The sequence below is a fragment of the Oenanthe melanoleuca genome, chromosome 5 (assembly GCF_029582105.1).
Source record: "Oenanthe melanoleuca isolate GR-GAL-2019-014 chromosome 5, OMel1.0, whole genome shotgun sequence".
NCBI lineage: Eukaryota > Metazoa > Chordata > Aves > Passeriformes > Muscicapidae > Oenanthe > Oenanthe melanoleuca.
The window spans coordinates 391956-413404 of record NC_079339.1 but is presented as its reverse complement, the minus strand read 5'-3'; the positions used below and the strand labels follow the sequence as shown (position 1 = coordinate 413404).

The 21449-nt window shown below is 43.9% G+C and overlaps 1 protein-coding gene across 7 annotated transcripts in view; it reads right to left on the bottom strand.

Annotated features, from left to right (window-relative positions):
* USP47 (ubiquitin specific peptidase 47) overlaps window positions 1–20773 on the bottom strand; it is a 51540-nt gene extending 30767 nt beyond the window's left edge. Inside the window, exons 1-3 of one of the 7 annotated variants that reach the window (XM_056491962.1) lie at window positions 20005–20773; window positions 1704–1907; window positions 421–537 (exon numbers count right to left, since the gene is read on the bottom strand). In XM_056491962.1, coding sequence (XP_056347937.1) covers window positions 421–537; window positions 1704–1907; window positions 20005–20271 — 588 coding nt within the window. In that variant the 5' untranslated portion in view covers window positions 20272–20773. Of the gene's footprint in view, window positions 1–420; window positions 538–1060; window positions 1113–1597; window positions 1643–1703; window positions 1908–20004 lie in introns of those variants that run through there. The other 6 variants (XM_056491963.1, XM_056491965.1, XM_056491964.1 and 3 more) reach the window with 6 other exon arrangements.
* Window positions 20774–21449: the final 676 nt, after the last annotated feature.

The following is a 21449-nucleotide window of genomic DNA, read 5'->3' as shown; positions in this document are numbered from 1 at the left end:
GGAAAGATCCAACTGCTGTCAATGCAGGGCTGCCATTTTCAGAATTCTGGCAGAAAGGCCTAATATTGATTTCAAACACCCAGAGGAAAGGGACTGGATATATGATTAAACTTGTATTGTTAAGACTTATCTCTGAATGCGTCAAAGATTAATTATATAACCTTAGAAAATCCCTTGCAGCAAACATCACATAAATATTTGACAAACATGAACAGAGTGACAGCAAATCATTACAAATGGAATTGGTCCCACTCAGGAGAAATGTGAATATAGATGTCAACATAGTCAGGTTCCCAAAGCAGCTTAGGATGAAATACTCAGCCCAGTTTTATTTCCTGTTCTGTCTTACACAAGCACTACAAGGAACACACACCTCTCCCCCAACACTGCCTTATGTAGCTGAGTGAAGATTTTACTCACCTGCATTACGTGAGGCTGCTCACCATCCTTGTCTGTCAAATGCAGAAAGTTCTTCTTCCCTGGCTCAAAACCAGCATCAAGAATGGTTTTGTCACTGTTCTGATCTATTGGAGTCTGCTAAAAGAGATTAAAACAACAGAAACAACAGTTCTAGAAACAGATCCATATGCAACTAACAGATTCCATCCAAACACACTGCTTGACACAGTAAGATCACATTATTTATGTAAATAAATAATTATCCAGTGAACAAAACACACATCATCAGTACTGAAATAACTTGGGAACAGTTTAAGAAACACTACAGTCTAATGCAGCTAGTTAATCTTAACAGTTGGTTAAACTATCCAGGAGTCAGACACTGGTCTGTAAGTTTTTTGTGAACCTCACATTATCCAGTGTCCTCTAGAGCCACCACAAACACTTTTTTTCTTTAAAAGAAAAAAAAATTACTTTCAGCAGACATAAACATGACCTGAAATAAACTAACATCTATTTCTTAACAAACCTTAGAAATTTTTCTAGGTGCATCAACAGAAATAATATAAACTAAAATCAAGACTGATTAACAATAAAGCATAGGAGTGATAATAATTTTTTAAAATATATTCAAATATGTCTAAGAAACATCAGGACTCACTACACAACATACTGCTGCTGAGAAGAAAACGTTTCTCAAACAAGACCACAGGAAACTGAGACTATTTGTCATAGGCATTATTATTAAAGATATATACTGATAACAAAAACTAACATTGCATCTGAACGATATTAGTTTCTGTTTAATGATTAAACAGATGTATCATTAGAGAGCACACTTTGAGACTAAAACTCAGCCAAATCAAGCCAGTGACATCAGCCTGCTGTGGTGCACCCAGCACAGTTACAGGAATTAGGTGAGCACATGGGACACAGAAGGAGATTTTCCATGCTGGGCAGTGTTTGGTGCCCAGGGGAACAGCGGGCAGTGCTGCATACTGTGTCAGTGGCACTGTCCCCATTGCAGTGGCACTGTCCTCATTGCAGTGGCACTGTCCCCACTGCCCCAGAGCAGCTCCAAGGAGCCATTCCCGTGTCAGTGGCACTGTCCCCACTGCCCCAGAGCAGCTCCAAGGAGCCACTCCCGTGTCACTGGCACTGTCCCCACTGCCCCAGAGCAGCTCAAAGGAGCCATTACCGTGTCAGTGGCACTGTCCCCGTTGCCCCAGAGCAGCTCAAAGGAGCCATTACCGTGTCAGTGGCACTGTCCCCGTTGCCCCAGAGCAGCTCAAAGGAGCCATTACCGTGTCAGTGGCACTGTCCCCGTTGCCCCAGAGCAGCTCAAAGGAGCCATTCTCGTAGCCCACTTTGGCAGCCACGTCCTGGAAGAGCTGGCGCAGCGGGGTGGAGGCCGGCAGGTTCAGGGTCACGCGCTCGTTCACCGTCTTGGCGTTGGTGGTGTCCTGGATTATGCACAGCACCCGGGGCTCCTCAGCAGCACACTCTGCCTGCAGGGACAGACACAGCCATCCAGAAGGAGGAACAGTTAGGAGCTTAACTGAAAAATCAAAACAAAACTTCTACAATAAAGTGCAGTATACTTTTAAAGCCTAGTGTTCCTAAAACTGGCTTTTTTTCTTTCCAAAGCAAGCATGAGAAAATTAAGAACCTGCCACTTTTGAAAAATCTCTAAAAACAAGCTCCATTTTTATAGAACAAGAAAGAATTTGTATGGGTGTGGGACAGAGAAAGTGCTCAGGCTCCACACAGATCTTCAGCCAGCAAGCAGGTAAAAGATTGCTTCAAATTCGGGAACGGACTTCCAAGTCATCACTTCCAGCTCATATTTTGCTTTGACACAATCATAAATCTGGCTGATGAAGAATATACCTTTTGTGACTTTCAGGACTGCAACTCAGAAAACTTGCAAGCTTCCAAGCAGCCTTGGAAGCTGACCACTAAACAGAAAGTTTCACAATCAAGCCACTAACTCTGCTGCTGTCTGAGTTGCAGGAGATATTCTTCTGCCTGAACAAAGTAAGAAAATTAGCATTGACAAATGGCTACTGGACAAAGTAAATCGAGTTTAAACAGAAACTTCAACATATCTGAAATCAGAACAATAATGATCTTGAATGAAAGTTTCTGGACCCAGGTCAGTCAAGAAAAATGGCATTTTTCCAACACTAAAAACCCACAAAGTCAACAATCTAAGCACATTCAATTAATCCTCTTAATTATCCCAAACTGTAGAACAAGTAGGAATAACTAATATTTAAATGCATATCTCATAGGAAAAGATCAGGTAAGTAAAAGGAGTTAGTCCTTCAGGGACTCAGCCTTTTCAAGCTGTTACACACAGAAGCACTAATAATGCATTGTCAGAGTGCCCAAATCTCAGTCCGTGGATAAAGGACAAAGGCCACAGCATCCGAGAAGGCAAAAAACCACATGCAGTGCTATGACGATTCTCAGTGGACAAGAACAACAAATGGCAATAATTCTGTTCATGCTCAAACTATCAGCCACATCACAGGCAACTTCTAGGGAATACAGAACCACAGAGATCTGAACACTTTCAGAATCCCCTGTATTCCTACACAAGCAGCCTCACAGCACAGAAGAGCAGCACCAACGTGGTACAGCCCCTTTTGAGAGCTCTTACATCACAAACCCTTGGAAAAGGAACACAGCATTCCTTCATGCCTTCATTACAGGGGATTGCAGGATCTGCTGGCAGTGCTCACACAAGGGTACAATGAAATGTTAGCTGACTGCAGCATCTATTCCTATCAGCATCACAAAAGGTTGTTAGAGAAAGGCAAATAAAACCACCCTCGACCTAATCTGTATGATGTTACTTTGCTTTTGACTGGGATTTTTTTTAACACTTTGGAGTCCAATTTCTTTATGTTTATCAGATGAAACATCCTGTGTGAAAGCCTTCATTAACTGCGTGCTCAGAAAGATTCAAAGCAGCATTTGCAGCAAATCTGTGACACTTCATACATTTCATCTTTATAGGAGAATTTACATTTATGAACTGCTTTCCAAGAAGACACACAAAACTATTCCTGAAACATTAACCACACATTAAGAAGAAAACACAATTTAGAAGTCAAAGTAATTTTGACATATATTATATTCCTCACTTTCATCTATAGCTCCCACAGAGACGCACAGGGCTGTACTTAAGTAGACTAAAATTAAATTTCACCAGTGATTACTTCTCCTGGGCTCTTCCCTTGAAATTTCCCAGCACAGCATCTTTCTTTTGTTTTCTTGTTTCTTTCCTTTTTTTGCTGAAGAAGCAAGTTCTCTCTTTCACTGTGTCATTAGGAAAGAGAGGTAAAGCTTGTTCAGTGCTCTTCTTTCTAGATTTTTTTTTTTTTGAGAAGATGAGCAGCAGCTAAGACCCAACCAAGTTGTAAGATAAAGCTATATTTGCATGCAGGTCCCTCAGCAGTGGTAAAGGCTTGCTCTGGGTGGGAGCCTGCCCTCCTCTACAGAACACTGCAGGGAGGTTAAGAGGCATTTGCTACTATTCAGAGGTTCATCTCAGCAAACAGGAGTGAATTTGGATTGAATTATCCCTGCACTGGTTCTGTATTCATGCTGGAGCTTGATGGCTGCTGTGTGTGATCACTCATGAGCAGTTCTCCACTGACACTCAATTCCTGGTGCTGCTGCCCTGACATAACCAGCAGTGACTCCCCTGCTCCCTGCAGGAGTTCCCTGCAAAGCCAGGAACTCCCACTCCCACTTCCCCTGCTACCCGGGCTGGGGAAGCAGCTCTGACTCACATTAGAAAATAATTAGGCACACAGTATCTGAAGGATGGAAATAACACCAAGGGAACAAATCACAGATGATTCCAGAAGATTTGCTGCTTGGGTTGCTGGATGCTGCACGTCACACAAATGCTCTCTGCCTTGCTCACAGATGTCATTCTGACGGACTGAACTGGTTTAGCTCAGGGCCAGTACAGCAAAGGGTATTAAGCTGTCACTCATTCACACTGCCACCACTTCACGTTGTGAGTAGTAAATAGATAAAGCAAAAATAACCTCAGCCCAACTCTGCTCACGGAGAGCATTCACACACACCAGCTGAACTAGGAGACAACAATGCAACACCTTGTCTGGGGCTGCTTTACTGCAGGAACAGTGTGGAAAGCAAGACTGGCCAGTGAGGGATCCCTCAGCTATCCTGACAGACTGTTACCAAACCAAGGCCACAAGGGAAACACAGAAATTAACTGCAACCATTACATAACCTGATACATTATGAGAGCAAAACAATTCCTTTTTTTTTAATGCAGAACTAGAGAGCCAAAGCCTCACAGACCAGTGTAAAAGCATGGAAATACACACTCAGTCTGAAGGTACCATTAAGAGTGAATTTAATACATACATCATCTTTGTATTCAAGAACATGCACAGAGTCCAATGTCAATAGCTCATGCTCATGTTAAAATAAATAGAAGCTACAGCATCATGCTGTTATTATGTTTCTTGATTATCATTTCATAAAATTGATTTAATCTGTCTACCTGTGAAAATTTCTTCTTCATTTCAGCAAAGATACTCTGTCTGCAACTCCAAAACATATCCTATAGTATATGAAAACAAAATTAACAAGTCATAATAATTGGAAGATGTAATTGACTTTCATTTATATAAAGTCAGTTTCATAGTATAAAAAATATTATTACTGAGTTTGGAAACACCATTCACAGAATAACTTGACAAGGAATAGCCTGTTTTAATAATTAAATTATCATAGGAGCAGTGTTAGAGACAATGTCAGTTAAGTTGCAATACACAGACTACATTTCATAGAGTAAGAAGTGAACAGACAAGAAAATCTAAATAGTAATTTCAAGATATAAATTCCTACTAACACGTTCCTTGATTATCTTTAAAACATGCCACAGACATTGGTAAGTATTTTACCTCCCATGGTTCAAGAGTAGGATTAGCATATAACCCTGTAATTCAGTTTATTATTGTATTTATAAATTATGAAGCTGTCCAGTTTCATATGAAACTTCTTTCACATCTGAAGTATTTCCTGTAGGGAAGTTTTACTAATATGAACCCATTTTGAAGTATGCAGCTGAAGGCAGTAAAGAGATGAAGTTACTGACTTTATTCCTACCACTCTTAAGAAAGCCTGCCTTGTATCTCTGATGTACCATCAAAAATTCAACAACAAACATTAACTGCACAAAATTGTTTTCTGACTAAACATCAAATCAACCAGTTTCTGAATCTCAAGTGGTGCACTTTGTATTTTTCCAGAAAAGAAAAACAGGAAGTGACAATGAAGATGCTCATAACATCACTGTTCTTCTCCAAATTCCCTCAGTAAGGATTATCAAAACAAAAACCACTGACATGATCTTCACTGACGTGCCCTATTTGCCCCACCAAATGACCTACAAAAATAGCCCAAATTAGACTACTGCATTTAATTTCCCAGCACGATGACATGCAAGGCAAGAATTTTTTCTTCACGTACTGAGAACTGAAGATCCAGTTTGGAAGTTTTAATATGACAAGACTGTGTCTAGAAGTTTGCTTTACACACCAGTCTGTAATTTTAGATTTGAGAGATTTCAGATTTAAATGACACAATTTAAATGTTTGCTGCTTACTGGTTTTACCTGCTCTTAATCGAAAGTCATGCACACTTTGTTAAAATGACCCAAAGGTTAATGGAGTCCCAGAACCACCCATGTGAAACTGTTGGTTTGTAATATTATCATTGTTATCAAATACATTGCCCTGTGTGGCTTAGGCTGCAATGCAAGATGTAAGAGGTTTGTATTCTATTACCAGCTGTTAAATGCAGGTGGGGCAGTGTTCTTGATCTCTTCCAGGATTCATCCTCCCTCCAGGACATATCCTCTGATTATGGGCCATTGAGTCTCTTTGTGGAACTGATAAAATTGCTCCCTGAGGGAGGAGCCAAGTACTCCTACCTGGATATAATCTGAGATTTGGAACACCACAAGCAGCCTTTTTCCACTGGATTCCCAGAGGAAGATCAGACCCTTCTACACCACACTGGACCTTCAGAGTAAAATTACATCCCTCCACAGGACCACTGCTTCAACTGAGCCACATCTGTCACTGCAGGAAGACTGCAAGCCACCATCTAATGGGACTGCTACCAACACCCTGACTGACAAGTGTCAGGTTGGATTCTGACTCTGTCACTGTTTTTGTACTACTGCACTTTGTTTGAAGTTTCCTATTAAGTTGTAGTTTGGGATTTTTTATTTATACATACTACTAAAGAACTGTTATTCCTATCCTCATATCTTTGCTTGAGAGCCCCTTAATTGTAAAATGATAATAATTCAGAAGGAAAGGATTTACATTTTGCATTCCAAGAGAGGCTCCTACCTTCCTTAGCAGACACCTGTCTTTTCAAACCAAAACACTGTGTCAAAGACTTAATTAAGACTTCCAATTTTCCTCCTAATCAGGGACCTGCAAAGAACTACCTACAGGTTACTTCTTTTATAAAAATATTCCTGTGCTGGCTTCTCAACTCTCACTTTTTTCAGTTTAGGTCTGCTGGAAGATTTTCAAGAGCTACTTCACTAAACAAATTCCATATAAGAGATCAAACAAATCAGATTTACAAATTATACTGGTTACATGATGTTCAACAAATTTTAGAAATAACTGAGAGCTTCTCTGACAAGACAAATCACAAGTCATAGAATCCCAAAACCATTTAGGTTGGGAAAGACTTACAAGATCATCGAGTCCAACCTTTAACTGACCATTACCATGTCAACTAGGCCACAGCACCAAGCACCACATCTACTTGTTTTGTGAACACCTCCAGGGATGGGGATTCCAGCACCTCCCTGGGCAGCCCCTTCCAGTGCTGGACAATCCTTTCAGTGAGGAAATTCTTCTGGCACAGCTTGTCCTCTCATCCTGTCACTGCTTCCTGGGAGAAGAGGCCAATCCCCCCAGCTCCCCCCACTGTCAGATTGTTCTAGAGAGCAATGAGCTCTCCCCTGAGCCTCCTTCAGCCCAGGCTGAGCACCTCCAGCTCCCCCTCTGTCAGACTGTTCTAGAGGGCAATGAGCTCTCCCCTGAGCCTCCCTTAGCCCAGGCTGAGCACCCCCAGCTCCCCCAGCTGCTCCTCACTGGGTGTTTACCCTCCAGCCCCTCCCAGCTCTGTTCTCTTCCCTGGGCTCTCTCCAGCCCCTCCAAGTCCCTCCTCCAAGCAGAGGGGCTCAGAACAGCATCTCTAGGTGTGGCCCCAGCAGTGCCCAGCACAGGGGACACTCACTGCCCTGCTCCTGCTGGCCACACCAAGGCCAGGGGGTTGTGGGCCTCCTTGGCCACTTTCAGCTGTTGGCAATGAGCACCCCCAGCTCCTTTTCCACCAGGCCCCATTGCAGCCACTCTCCCCCAGCCTGTAGCAAAGCACGGGGTTGTTGTGGCCCAAGGGCAGGACACAGCACATGGCCTTGTTGAAATCACAGGGATGTGTCCATCTCTCTACTTCTCAATTAAAGTGTTCACTCAAACACTCCAAATAAACTTTACAATAATCACTAGTGCAATTCTACATTTTACAAAAAGCTCCTCTCGGCATGGAAACGCATTTAAGGTACAATTAAGAGACCAAAGGTCTTCTATAAAGTTGCTTAATTTTACCCTGATAAAAGTTACTCTGGAGTGCACCAAGTCAATTATTTATTGCACCTCACAAAATCAACAGGCACATTAATACACAGTTCAAGGCTTTCAAATTAACATACACACTATTCCCAGGCAAATGCAGAAACACCTTACTGCCTTTTCCTCAGAAGAAATAAGAGCAGCTACTCAGGCAGCAAGCACATCTATCCAGTACTTGGGAGAAGTCCTCAAAGCTCCATGCTGCTACTTTGCCAAAGTGTGACATAGTACACCAGTGGCTTAGGAAAACAAGTTGCAACTGCAAAAGCACCTAAAAGGTAAATGCAGACTGCTAATTAAGGCTACAATTCACAAAATCATCCTATGGTTATTTTAGCACAGAAGTCTTCTCAGGCAAATATTTTAGTCAATGGATATTTGAAATTGTAATTTAAAAAAACACTGAAACACTGATACTTTCATCCCAAGTCACTCCCATCTTGCTGAGGGTGGGGATCCCGTGGGATGGAGAGCACCCTCAGCAAGTCTGCTGATGACAATAAGCTGTGTGCTGCTGCCAACACATTGGACAGAAGAGATGCCATCCTGAGGGACAATGACAGCTTGAGAGATGGGGCTGGGTGACCCTGCTGAAGTTCAATAAAGCAAAGTGCAAGGTCCTACACCTGTGCTGGGACAATGCCAAATACACCTGCAGGCTGTGCACAGCAGTGACTGAGAGCAGCCCTGAGGAGAAGCACTTGGGGTGAAGGCTGGTGAAAACCTTACTGTGAGCACAGAAAGCCACATGTATCCTGGGCTGCATCGAATGGAGCATGGCCAGCAGGTCAGGGGAGCAGGTGCTGCTCCTCCACTCTGCCCTCGTGAGCTCCCAGCCCAAGTGCTGGGGACACTCCTGGTGCCCACAGTGTAAGAGGACAGGGGACTGTGGGGGCAAGTGCAGAGCAGGGACATGAAGTGGATGAGGGATCTGGGGCACCTCTCCTGCAATGACAGGGTGACAGAGTTGGGGCTGCTCAGCTTGCAGCAGAGACAGCTGCACAGACACCTCACAGCAGCAGCATCTGAAGGGCCTACAAGGAAGCCAGACAGCAACTGCTCATCAGGAATCGTAGTGGCAAGACAAGGAGTAATGGGTTCACACTGAAAGGGGAAATTCAGACTAGAAACACAGAAGGAATTCTTCACCTGTGGGTGGAGAGGCACTGGCACATGTTACCCAGGGAATTTGAGGAATGCCCCATCCCTGGAAGTGTTCACAGCCAGGCTGGAGGTGGCCATGAGACCAGCTCCAGTGGAAGGTGTCTCTGCTCGTGCATGATAAAGGTCCCTCCTAACCCAAGCCATTCTGTGGCCCTTTATATTGTTCCATTTCTTGAAAGGTGATGATGATAAATCTGCATGTAGAAGATTTCTGACTATGAGACCAGACTTACAAAAGACTCTTTACAATACAAACATGCAATCAACACACAGGTCTGACCTGGGTGGACATAGGTAGGGTCCATGGTAGGGCCATGCTACACAAGAATTTACACCCCATGTACCTTCCTAAAAAATATTTCATTTTTCTTCCATGAAAGACCTGCATCTGCAAGTTGCAGAGCATAAAGCATGTTGTTGCACTGAAGTAATTCAAGCTGTATTTCTGTATATACAAAGGCAGCATTGTTATTAGTGCCATCTGCAAGACAGACATTTGCTTTGACCATATAGGTTCTGTATTTATTGAAAATAAAGGAACAATAAAAATAGAGTGGTACTAGATCTGTCACAACAATAAATGTAGAACTACAGTGGTTTTAACACTGCATTTAGATGTGGCTTGCTATTTTTCAGCCTTGAATCACTGAGTTAATTAAAATTCTATAGCAGTATTTCACTATTTTAACTCCTGCTTCATTTAAATAAAACTATTTTCAGAGATTGAAAGCAAAACCTAAAGCTAAGGTCAAACTTCATATAGATTCTACCCAATATTTCCAAATTCCAGGTCAAGAGTTGAACCAACAGATGTGTGAAGTTTTACTGCCAAGTAAAGGTAATGGCCTATTGAAACTTAAAAGGATCACCACTAGAGAAGATTCTACATGTCCACACCCTGTAAATAATTCTCACAAATCACTGCAGTACAGAGGAAAGACAAAGAGATCACCAGAAGCAGCAGACATCAAGCTCATATTCACAGAATTACTTGGATGATGAAGCCTAAAACAGCAATTCTCAAACCTAATGTAGCTTCAGTAACTTCAGACTCCCATAGGAAGGACATTTAAGTGACACTGCCTGTCACCCACTGCTGGCCAAACTCTGGGGTGCACATTCCAGGGCTGTGGAAGTGACTGCATGCACGTTTCCAGCAATTACAAGTGAAATCTGGAGCTCCAATGACACTCAAGTAGTGTGCATCTGCACCTTTTACTTCTGAAGTACAATCACATAGTTGAAACAAGCTTCTGTTGAACCACTGTCAAATGTCTGAATGTTTCTTTCTCTCTAAGCAATGACAAACTACTATCAAATCAGCTCCTTGAGAACCCACAATCATAATACAGGATTTTTTTCACCTATGTCAAGAAGCCAAATCCATTAAATGCCACACTGGATACATGTTGACAGCACTGCTTGTTGCAGAAAATGCAAAGATCAAAGATCTTTCCAATAGACAGCAAATAAGGGGAGAACAGTCAGTGAGCACTGGGGTACCATTTCCACCTGTTCCTACCATTTCACCCTGTTCTACCCTGTGCTTTTGAACCATGGACTCCAGAGAGTCCTTACAATCCACAAACCCCTTTCATCCAGCAGAGCTACTCGTGCTCCATGTTTCTTCCCAAGCTCAAGGAAGCTCTTTTTAGAGGCCAACTTCCCTGGTACAGCCAGGATAGCAGGGTCCCTGTTTGGGAGGTGAACACAGGGTGATAAAGATCCCTGGAATGAGGGAAGCATTGAGCAGGTGCTCTCACTCACATCTGGCTGTACTTTAGAGGAAAGAAGAACCTTCTTTTTGAAATCCAGGTTACTGAACTAATGCTGTCAGTGCACTGAGGTGTTACTCAACACAACTGCTTTGCTGCAGCCCAGTCTGAGTTAATGAGAAAACAGTGCACTTAGAATCCTGTTACAAATGCCCAAACCAAAACACTTACAAAGAGTATTTTATAGCACGCTTGTGGCAAACCAAATACACTTTTTAAAACACAGATCCCAGGAGGTCTTAAACAGAGTAATTTTGAGCTGTTAACTTGATAGATCTTGTTGGAACGTTTCCTGAGGCCAAAAAAAAAACCAAAAAAAAAACAAAAAAAAAAAACAAAAAAAAAAAACAACAAACCAAAACATAAAACTCTGAACAACCTTTAGACACATTTAATTTTGAATCTGACTGACTTTAAACCATCAGGCTTCTGAGTACCTCAATAACAAATTTTATCCTCACCTTTGAATTCTTCATTATACCTGGGGAGACTTCAGGCAAAACCCAACAACGTTCTGAATCCAGTGAAACTAAGTCTTCTGTCCCTTTACATCTAATTAAAAATAGTGCTTCACAACGAGCCTAAAATACCATGAAAATTCAAGAACAGGTATCTTGACTCTGACCATTTGCCTAGTTATTAAACCTTTGCTCCCTCCCTGGTTTATTGGGGGGTTTTCAGGGGAGTTAAAAGTAGCAGTATTTTAAATGCATGTATTATATGCACTAGTGCTTACATCACTAAATACCAACACCACCAGGACATAACTGCAATTTTCCGTGGTATCCTAAGAGATTGAACTGAGACACCCCTCCCCCCCCCATCCCTAGGCAGTGTTTGAGTCTGTAAATGGCAGTGCTGCCCACAGGACAAGAGGAGTGACTCTCCTTCTCTTTGGAAATGCCCTGATTCAGGGAGGAGGTACAAAATCTGCAGCAGAGCCTCTGTGATCCTGCCCCCTTTGGAAAACGGGGTGTATGTTTTACTCTCTTCTCTGCCTTGTGTAGATTATTATTGTTTTCTAAGGTTCCTTCTCAGAAATGCCTCCTTAGTAACAAAATTTAGTTAAAAAGAATTGGAAGTGCCACCTCACTGAACCAGCTGCATGCCAGCTGTCATCTGTCACTCCTGGAAAATGCACGGGGACAAATTATTTTTATAATAAGTATACACTTCAAAGTCTACTACTTCCAACTTTCCAAACATGTCCAAAAATAACCTTGTGCCTCAGAAATAAAGAGTGTGTTATGAGGCTGGTGTTTTCCTTTGAGAGTTTGCTCCTACTGCTGTGTATTACCGGGTCATTTGTAAAAAACACTACAAAAGAATAGGAATGACAAAAAAAGTTGGGATGGGGCCAGATATAAGTACAAGCCTGGAGATTGTTCCAAAGACTACAGAAAAAGATTTAGTGTGAGGGGACACATGTCTGGGGAGAGCTGAACTGGAGACCAAAATATCTACTTTTCAGTTTTACAGAAGGTACTTTTCGTATTTTAGAAGACTTTAAATATGTCTTACTAAGGACATCCTGAAGAACCAGTCTTCTCTCACTTATCTCCTTATAGCCTTTTAAACACAGTAAATTAAGGTGATTCAAGATTACTTCCCTTAAAAAAAGTAAAGCAAAGCAGTTGTCAATAACAAAAGAGCGTAAACATTTCCTGGTCAGCCTGCAGATCACACAAGAACTAACAAAGTTTCCTCCAGGGGTAACAAAGAATAGCTTAAACATCTATACTTATCTTTTAACCACTGGACATTGTGAGTACTTCACTCTCTTAAAGGTTTTAATTTCAGCTGATCCTATTTTCTTCACTCCTCTGACCCAAAGCTGTTGAACTTGAAAAGAGTTTTGCAACCACACTAAAATAATTGTGAGAATGAAGTGTCAGTGAAATTCTCTACACTCACAAACTATCTGCCCAGACTCTCTACATCCATTAAAAACTTTACATTCAGATCTGAAACAGCCTCTTCTTCATACAGCTTCCTTTGCTTGTAACTTCTTTCCACTTTCCTAATCGGCATGTTCCTTGATTTTCCTTCAAAAGAAACCAAACTCCATAAAAGCCAAAAAAGGGGATATAAGAACACCACAAGACACTTACTACACTTTTATATATTACTCAATACTTGCAATATTTGTCTTTTAAGGAGAGTCACAGAAGTAGTGGATGAACTTGCCCTCCATTTCTTCAAGTATGAATTTCATGGAAACATTTTCCTTTGCTGCTCCTACTCTGAAGAACTTTTGGCTAGATTGAATTACAAATGCAACAGCATAAAAACAAATTAAGAGTCTGAGAAAAATCAGTACTCAGAAGAGTTTTCACTTCATGGACAATTTTGAAATGAAGGTTTACTTCCCTACAAAATCACCAACAGACATGTAGGCTAAAAAATTAAAATCCTGTACAGTTCAGACATTAAAACACAACTACAGGTATAGTTTTTAATTCTTTAACAACTCCCTCATTTTAAGCTGTCCAGCTGCTCCTGTGGAATGGAAAAGAGAAGCTGCACAGCAAGGTGTTAGCAGAGATTCTTTGTGCAGCTCTCTGGGAATTCTGCAGATCAAATGGTCCAGCTCAGAGTGGAAGGACCTGGGCACAAGCTCTGCCTGCTGCCACTGCCACAAAGGGCTCCAGGGAGAACACAGAACTTTGGAGCCATGTCCCACAGAAGGAACAGGGATGACAATGCCTATGTGAGAAAGGACCTAGACAATTTTTCCATATATAAACTGATGGAAACATTTTATTTACAAAAAGCAGGTACTACATAGGAGTTTCTGTATGTGCTATTCTTCTCCTTCAGTGCCACTGACCTCAACCCAATACCTACACAAATCAGTGAGCATGGCTGCCACCATTCCTTCAGCTCCTGTACACTGCCAGACTTCTCTGGAAAATGCTATTTACACATTCAGACACTATTTACTGGGAACACTTCACACTATATGACATCTATTTCTCCTGGAGCTCTGGAAGCAGAGCATTCACCAATCCTCAGGAATTCAGGCACACTGGCTCATGTTACTGAGGCAGCTTTGGTCACATGTGCCCATGGAGAAGCTACACCTGAACTGCAGCACCATAACCAGCTCTAAGCTATTCACAGAAATGCCAATCTAAAAATAATCTGTTGCCACTTTTTCAGAAGCACCTGAAGCATCCTTGTGATCACAATCTCAACAATTATATTGAATCAAATGATCTGTACCAATTTCACCCCTAGTATTTTTAGAACATGCACAACATCCTCTTCAGAAATTATTTCATCTGCCAATGCTGTGCAAGAGCATTTGCTCAGTGCAAGCTGACTACATGCCAAGCATTGCAAAAACCAAAGAAAATAAAAATCCTGGCATTTCACAGTGCCTGAAACTGTGGTCAAGTTCATTGTTATTTTATCAGAACTCCACAAAAAAATTCTGTGACTTACTATACTCACAATTATAAATTCTTTAGTAACTAGTGGCATTGTTTTGAGAAGAGTTCATGCAAGACAAGAAAAATAACAAAATGCTAAATGGCAGCTCACCCAAAGGTATACCACATTAAATCTTAAAGGGCAAAGTGTAAAATAGTAGCTTTAAATATTCACAAAAGGAATAAAAACTTTTTCAAACTGAATAAAAAAGCTGAATATGTACATGTAATTCAATCACTCCATTTTCTACAGACATAACTTTCACCTTTATTTTCTTAGACAAAACCCAATATATTTTCAAACACAACAAAAAGAGTGAAGTTGTGACTGGATATATGAACATTTGTACATAATACAGTGCTGTGCAGTACAAATTGTAATGTACTAGGGGGAAAAGGTTAGAACAAAACCTCACCCCACTTCCATTTAATTCTGACAAGACTTAATATTGCAATTCAAAGGTAGCACAAATTCAAGGCACTAGTTTATTTCAGTAAATCACCACAAGTTTTCATGTTATATTGATATCAATACATTCTATCAGAAAAAGGCAGCACAGTAATAATTTTCATCAGTATATGTGTGTTTGTACAAGTAACATTTAAAAACTGTGATGTAAGGCTGCAGTGATTATATCCACAGGTTTTAAAAAGAACAGAAAATGGCATTTGGAGACTTTATTTCATAATGGCAACAAACAAAGCACTGTAAACTTTTTTTGTTGCATAGTGATACTCTGAGCTCAAAAGAATGCAGAATGTAACACTAACAAACCTCTGAAGTAGTCTCTGTTTAGGGAAAAGTTCACTACTAGTCTGAGAAAGAGTGTGTAACCACACAAAAAAACCCAAAACAAACTAGGGTTTATACTTTTACTACTGATGCTTTTGATTCCAAAATTTTTATCACCAGTGACACACAAAACAGTAGAGAAAAATAGCATTTATTATTTGTGGTGATGTTCAAAAGGTATCACAACAGGAAAAAAAAGAAGTGTTTAGTTATTCATTGTCAGATTCTTCTCTTGAGCAGTAACCTCCACCAGCAGCACTTACAGACTGAGGTTCCAGCACCAAGTGCTGCCCATCAGGCAGCTGTACCTCTTAGGCAAAAACAGTTCATCAGATGATCTGGAGGTGCTGACAGTTCATTTTCGTGATCACCCTTACATGCTGCAGATTAAATACCAAGATGAGAGCAAGAGAAAGTGAATGGGAACTGGGAATTCCAGTGGCTGGGAAAAAGCTCTTGAATTCTACTCCTGAGCTTTACTCACCAAAGTAACTGTACGAACATTCTTCAGAAAGCATCTGCTTGCAATGAACTAATGACCTGGTGGAATTCCATGTGGATTTTCTGTTTGTTTCCTTAATCTGATGTCCAAAACACCTTCTCAGTCAATGAATTAGTCAAATTTCTCTAGCTGTCACAATCCTACCTTTATGTTTTCTAATGGAGCACAAGAAGGAAAGCAGGAAAAACTGATAAATTATGCAAGCTGTAACCAGTTGCAGAATCTTTTAATTCATGGGAATGAAAAAACAAGGATGTCATCAGCATTGAAAAGAACAGCATCCCTTTACTTAAGAGAATTGCAAAATATCTTAATCAGATTCCTGCTCTCCTAATGAGGAAGTCAAGATGATATCCATCAAGAGACACATTTGACTTGTTCAGTGCAGATTAAAATGGATTCATGAGTGTAGAGATGAAAAGACTGACATTAGTGAGCTGAGAGAGAACTCACACCACCTTGCTGGGTGTAATGGCAGCAGGGATATATTTATATACACGTTTATTCTGACAGGTGCACTTTGGAGAGTTCATGCTGGAACATGCTGAAAAAGCATCTGCACAGCATTTATTGAATCAGCAGCTCAAACACTTCAGAAACCTCATAGCAGAACACACTTCTCATACTCTCACCAATACTCACTAAGTTCTCATAAATCTTGATTTTCAAGATAAGTCTCTGCAAAGTTCACTTATATTACCAGTAAGCACACACAGGCATCTTTCTCACCAACAGTGTTGATAAGAATATTTTATTATTTTCTATTTGAGGTAGATTTTCCCAAAACAAGTTTCAAGTCATCTTTTCCTGTAAGAAACACTGAAAGCCATAGAAATGTTTTCCTTTCAGATAGCATCATTTTCTTCTTATTTCCATAATTATCTTACTCATACTCATACTATTCACCCTCCCTTCCCAGGGTTACTGGGTTAAAATCCACACTTATTAATACAGCAATTTTTATAGAATATGCTCAAATTTTGCTACCAGGGTGCAGCAATGAACTGTGTTTTACTCAGTGCCTTCTGTTTACTGGATATAAAAGAAGACTGATTGAATCTTTTAGATGAAGAAAGCAAAATAATTGAGGATTGGAAGGAAAAGGAACTGGGACTAGTTTACACTGAAGCCCAGCTCCAGTGAACAGGGATTCTCACTGCCCCCACCATAAGGAATTACAGCTCACACTACAACAGGAATAGCTGGGAAAGCATGAGACAATAGGGATGCCAGAATTAAGCTACTAAGTGCCTGCACAGCCCAGGCAAAAGCCTTCAGGCAAAAAGAAATCTCAACACTGGATTATTAGGAACTGCTTTAATACATCACTTCCAAAGGAAAAAGAACTTTGTCCCAAAGTTATGAGCAAGAGAAAATAACAAGGCCTCGATTACCTGGACTTCAGAGATACAGCTGAGGATATGCAATGTCCAAAAGAAAACTTTTCATAAGAGACCAACAAAAGATATTTGAAGTGAAGTGGTCAAACTTTTGGTCCACTTTGTATCCACAGAAATAAGAAAAAAATCCAAGTAATTCTACTTTGCAAACAGCAATCTGAGCTGCTGTTAACATACACAAAAATATGGATACAAACACAAACTGAAGACTCACAATCAACTTAATTCCCATCCTTCCACTCCACCACACACAGGCTGGTAGTGTGAGACACCTCCTACCACTTATCTACCAAGGCATCATGGACTTCAGACAAGAACCAAAATCCTTTTCCCATGCACTCCTTTGGATGATTAGTCATGCCCTAAACCAGCCTAAAGCAAACATCATTCCATTTCTCCTTGTTCTTTCTCACTGGAATGCCAAGGAAGGTCTTTAGCAGGCTGGTTCAGAGTCCAGCTGAAATGTCTGAAGCAGCAGCAGACAGTGAGCTGTACCAGTGACACCCCAGCCCACCAGGAGGGGACTAAGCCCTGAGCTGTGCTCCTTTAGCCACCCCCAGAGGCACAGCTGAGGCTCCAAACGATCTGCTTCACCTCCAGCTGCTCTTGGGGGCACAAAAGGAATATCTAGGAGCAGGCTGTGGGCAACTCAGAGACCTGGAGAATTCTGTTTACCCACAACTCAGTGTTCTCTGCAATGGGACTATTAATGAATCTCAGAAGGACTCAAAGGGAATGCTGCAGTGTAACAGTCATTAAAACTCCCTAACACTAAAAAAAAAAAAAAAGAGGAAATACTGAAAAACACTGGAAAAGTTGAACACAAACTTCTGTTGCAACATATATATAGATATAACCAGATGGACTTAACACAAATAGTTCATCTGTTTTCCTTCTCAATTTGATTTCATTAATATCCTGTTCAGTTTCACTTACTTTGCATAGAGACACAATAAAGAACTTGAAAAAACTTGCTGAGAAAAAACGACTCCTGTTAGCATTATCAGTGTACAAAGTTTATACATTTCACACTGTTTGTTTAAGATACCCATATCTCTAATCACATATATTCATCCTCCTTTCCCCATACTTCCCCCCTTACAGATAAAAGTGCATTCAAAAGCCTCGTCCAATCAGTCAGTTAAAAATACACATCTGAATCATAACTATATTCTGAATACACTCTAAAGCCAAGGGGGATACTATTAATACATATAACTAAAGACACAGCCTTGGCTAGCTGCTTTTATTAATACCTTGTCTATTCCACTTAACTACAGCTACTGCCACAATGTTTCTGCTGCCACTATCCCTTATCTGTATGTTTCTTTGGTTTTAAAGTAAAATCCTTGAGTCTATCACCTACTCTACCTTTTGTCCCTGATTTTATATTTTTAAAGATTTTTGTTAAAAGCTACCATTTAAGTATATGAGCTGCTACACTCCATCCCTTTTTTAAAAAGTTTCTGGAGATTTCACTTTCCTGGAAGAAGGACAAAATGTAGTCCTTTAAACCTTAGTATTTTAAGAAAGGAAACGAGGTAAAGCTAAAGTTACCTTTTCCCTACATATATCCTGTGTTTACATGCACAATGACCTGCACAAAAAACTGTCTCTAATATTAAGTGCTGTTATTTGCTTCCCAGATCTACTCAAGAATACCGTTTAAGGATCAGCACCTCATTTTGCTAAGCTCCACAAAAACGAAGCCCTTGCCTGCCAAAGTTTCCCATAAGAACACACGACAGGTAAACGTAACAAACAGTGACGTTTGATGAAAAACAACGGAAGGGGTTTGAGTAATTTATCAGAACTGCAAAACTACCAGGAAAGCTGGCAAAACGGGTAAGTGTACCTGCTCAGGAAACAAAGTTTCTGCTGATACTACTCTACCAGCAGCTGTTTCCAAACATTCCAAGCCATCACTCGAACTCCTTCCCCTGCACAGTATCGCTCCAACTTGACACGTGTCATTCGCCTATCGCTGCAGGACAGAGGCTTCGCCTTCCTCTTTCTCTCGGGCTCTTATCTCCAGCCTATGGCCAAAAGCCTTTCCCCTTCTCCCTACAGCAGGGGAGGATGAGGGGCCCGGAATAAAGGAAACAGGCAGCTGCTCAAGCCACTCCACCGCGGGCACTGCCGCCCGTTCTGCGGCGCTCCCGGAGCCGCCCCTGGGCCCAGACCCGCCGGGGCCGGCCCGGTTCCTGCGGTGTCCCTGAGCCCAGACCCGCCGGGGCCGGCCCGGTTCCTGCTGTGCCACTGGGCCCAGACCCGCCGGGGCCGGCCCGGTTCCTGCTGTGCCCCTGGGCCCAGACCCGCCGGGGCCGGCCCGGTTCCTGCGGTGTCCCTGAGCCCAGACCCGCCGGGGCCGGCCCGGTTCCTGCTGTGCCACTGGGCCCAGACCCGCCGGGGCCGGCCCGGTTCCTGCTGTGCCACTGGGCCCAGACCCGCCGGGGCCGGCCCGGTTCCCGCTGTGCCCGGGGCGCGGGGCCTCGGCCGCAGCCCCGCCGGAGCTGCCTCCGGCCCCGTGACACCGGAGCGGCCCGGGCCGGGCCCGCCGCCGCGCAGGCCGGGCTGCCCGCATGCCTCGGCACGGACAGGTGCAGCCCTCGGGCCGCCCGGGCTCAGCCCGGCCTCCTCCTCCTCCTCCTCCTCCTCCCCGCCAGCCGCGCACCACCATCACCCCGCCCCGCACAAAGACGGGCCCGGCCCGCGGGCCGCGCAGGGAGCGAGCGGAGCCGAGCCAGGCCGGGCCGGGCCGGGCCTCCTCCACTCCCTCCCCAGCCACCGCCGGCACCCCGGGCCTTCCGCCTCCGCCTCACCTCCTTGGGGACGAGCTGGTTCTCCTCGCTGGGCACCATGGCCGGCGGCGCGGCGCGGAGCCCGCAGCAGGCTGAACCGAGCGCCGTCGTCAGCAGCAGCGGGAGGCGGGGGGACGCCCGCGGCTCATCCTCCCCCTTCTCCTCCTCCTTTTCCTCCTCCTCCTCCTCTTCTTCGTCTTCCTCTTCCACCTCCTCCTCCTCTTCCTCCGCTTCCACCTCCTCCGCTCCCGCGGGCAGCGCCGCGGCTCCGCCCCGCCGCCAATCCATGGCAAAATGGCCGCCGGCGCGGTTCTCGCGAGAGCCGCCCCACCCCGGGCTCGCTGCGTGCGGCCGCGCTCATCGCCCTGGGCCCGGCCATGGCCGTGCTGGGCTGGGCCTGCTGCTGCTGCCGTGCCTTCCCGGCCGAACCGAACCGAGCCGAGCCGAGCCGAGCCGAGCCGCGCCGTGCTCACCGAGCACAAGGGGCCGTATCGGAGCCGCAGCGCGGAACCTCGGCGGGCGGCCGCAGCCGCGCCGCGCACGGGGTGTCCTCAGCCGCTCCCCGTCACGTTATCCTGGCCTGGGGAGCGGCATGAGGCAGCGGGACTCAATAAATACAACGGGCAGCGTGTTCAGGGAAAGGCCGGGCGTGCCGCGGTGGTGCTCGGCCATGGGGTGGGCTGGGTGATCTCAGAGGTGTTTTGTGAGCTGATTGAGTCCGTGTAAATGGAGCAGCAGGAGGCAGCGGGCCGGGGTCAGTGGCGCAGGGGCGGCTCGGAGCCGGCCCGGCCGTGAGGGCGCTCGGAGCTCGTAGTGCCCAGCCATGAGGGCGCTCGGAGCGGGGCTCGAAGCTCGTAGTGCCCAGCCATGAGGGCGCTCATAGCTAATAGTGCCCGGCCGTGAGGGCGCTCGGAGCTCGTAATGCCCGGCCGGGGATGCTCTCGGAGCTCGTAGCCCCCGGCCGTGGGGGCGCTCGGAGCGCCCGGCCCCGTCCCCTCGCAGCGCTCCCCTTGCCACCCCTGCCGCAGGGACACGGGGCTGTGTGACATTGACTCGCTGTATGGTAACATTCGCTCTTTGCAGGGCCGCAGGGAGACACGGGCTGTTCGGTGGGATTCACTTTGCTGCTTTGCCTGTCATGCGAGCCCTTCCCGGTGCCCTGGAGCTGTTCCTTGAAGTCATGCCGTGACGTTCGGCGTGTCCCCGCTGTAAATCCGAGATTAATAGCTCGTTTCCAAACGCGGTGCGAGGCTATTTCTGTGGCGTTGCTTAATTGTTGATTTTTGTCCACGACGAACTGAGCTATATCTTGTTTTTGTGCCACCTGAAACCCACTAAAAGCCGAATCACTAGAATGACTAAAACGCACACTAGAGGAAAAGTAGTTAATGCTTCCTTCACTGGAAAATAGTTTATAAGTGAAAAGCTTTCTCGTTGGCTGATGAACGATGCTGTATGGTAGCTGT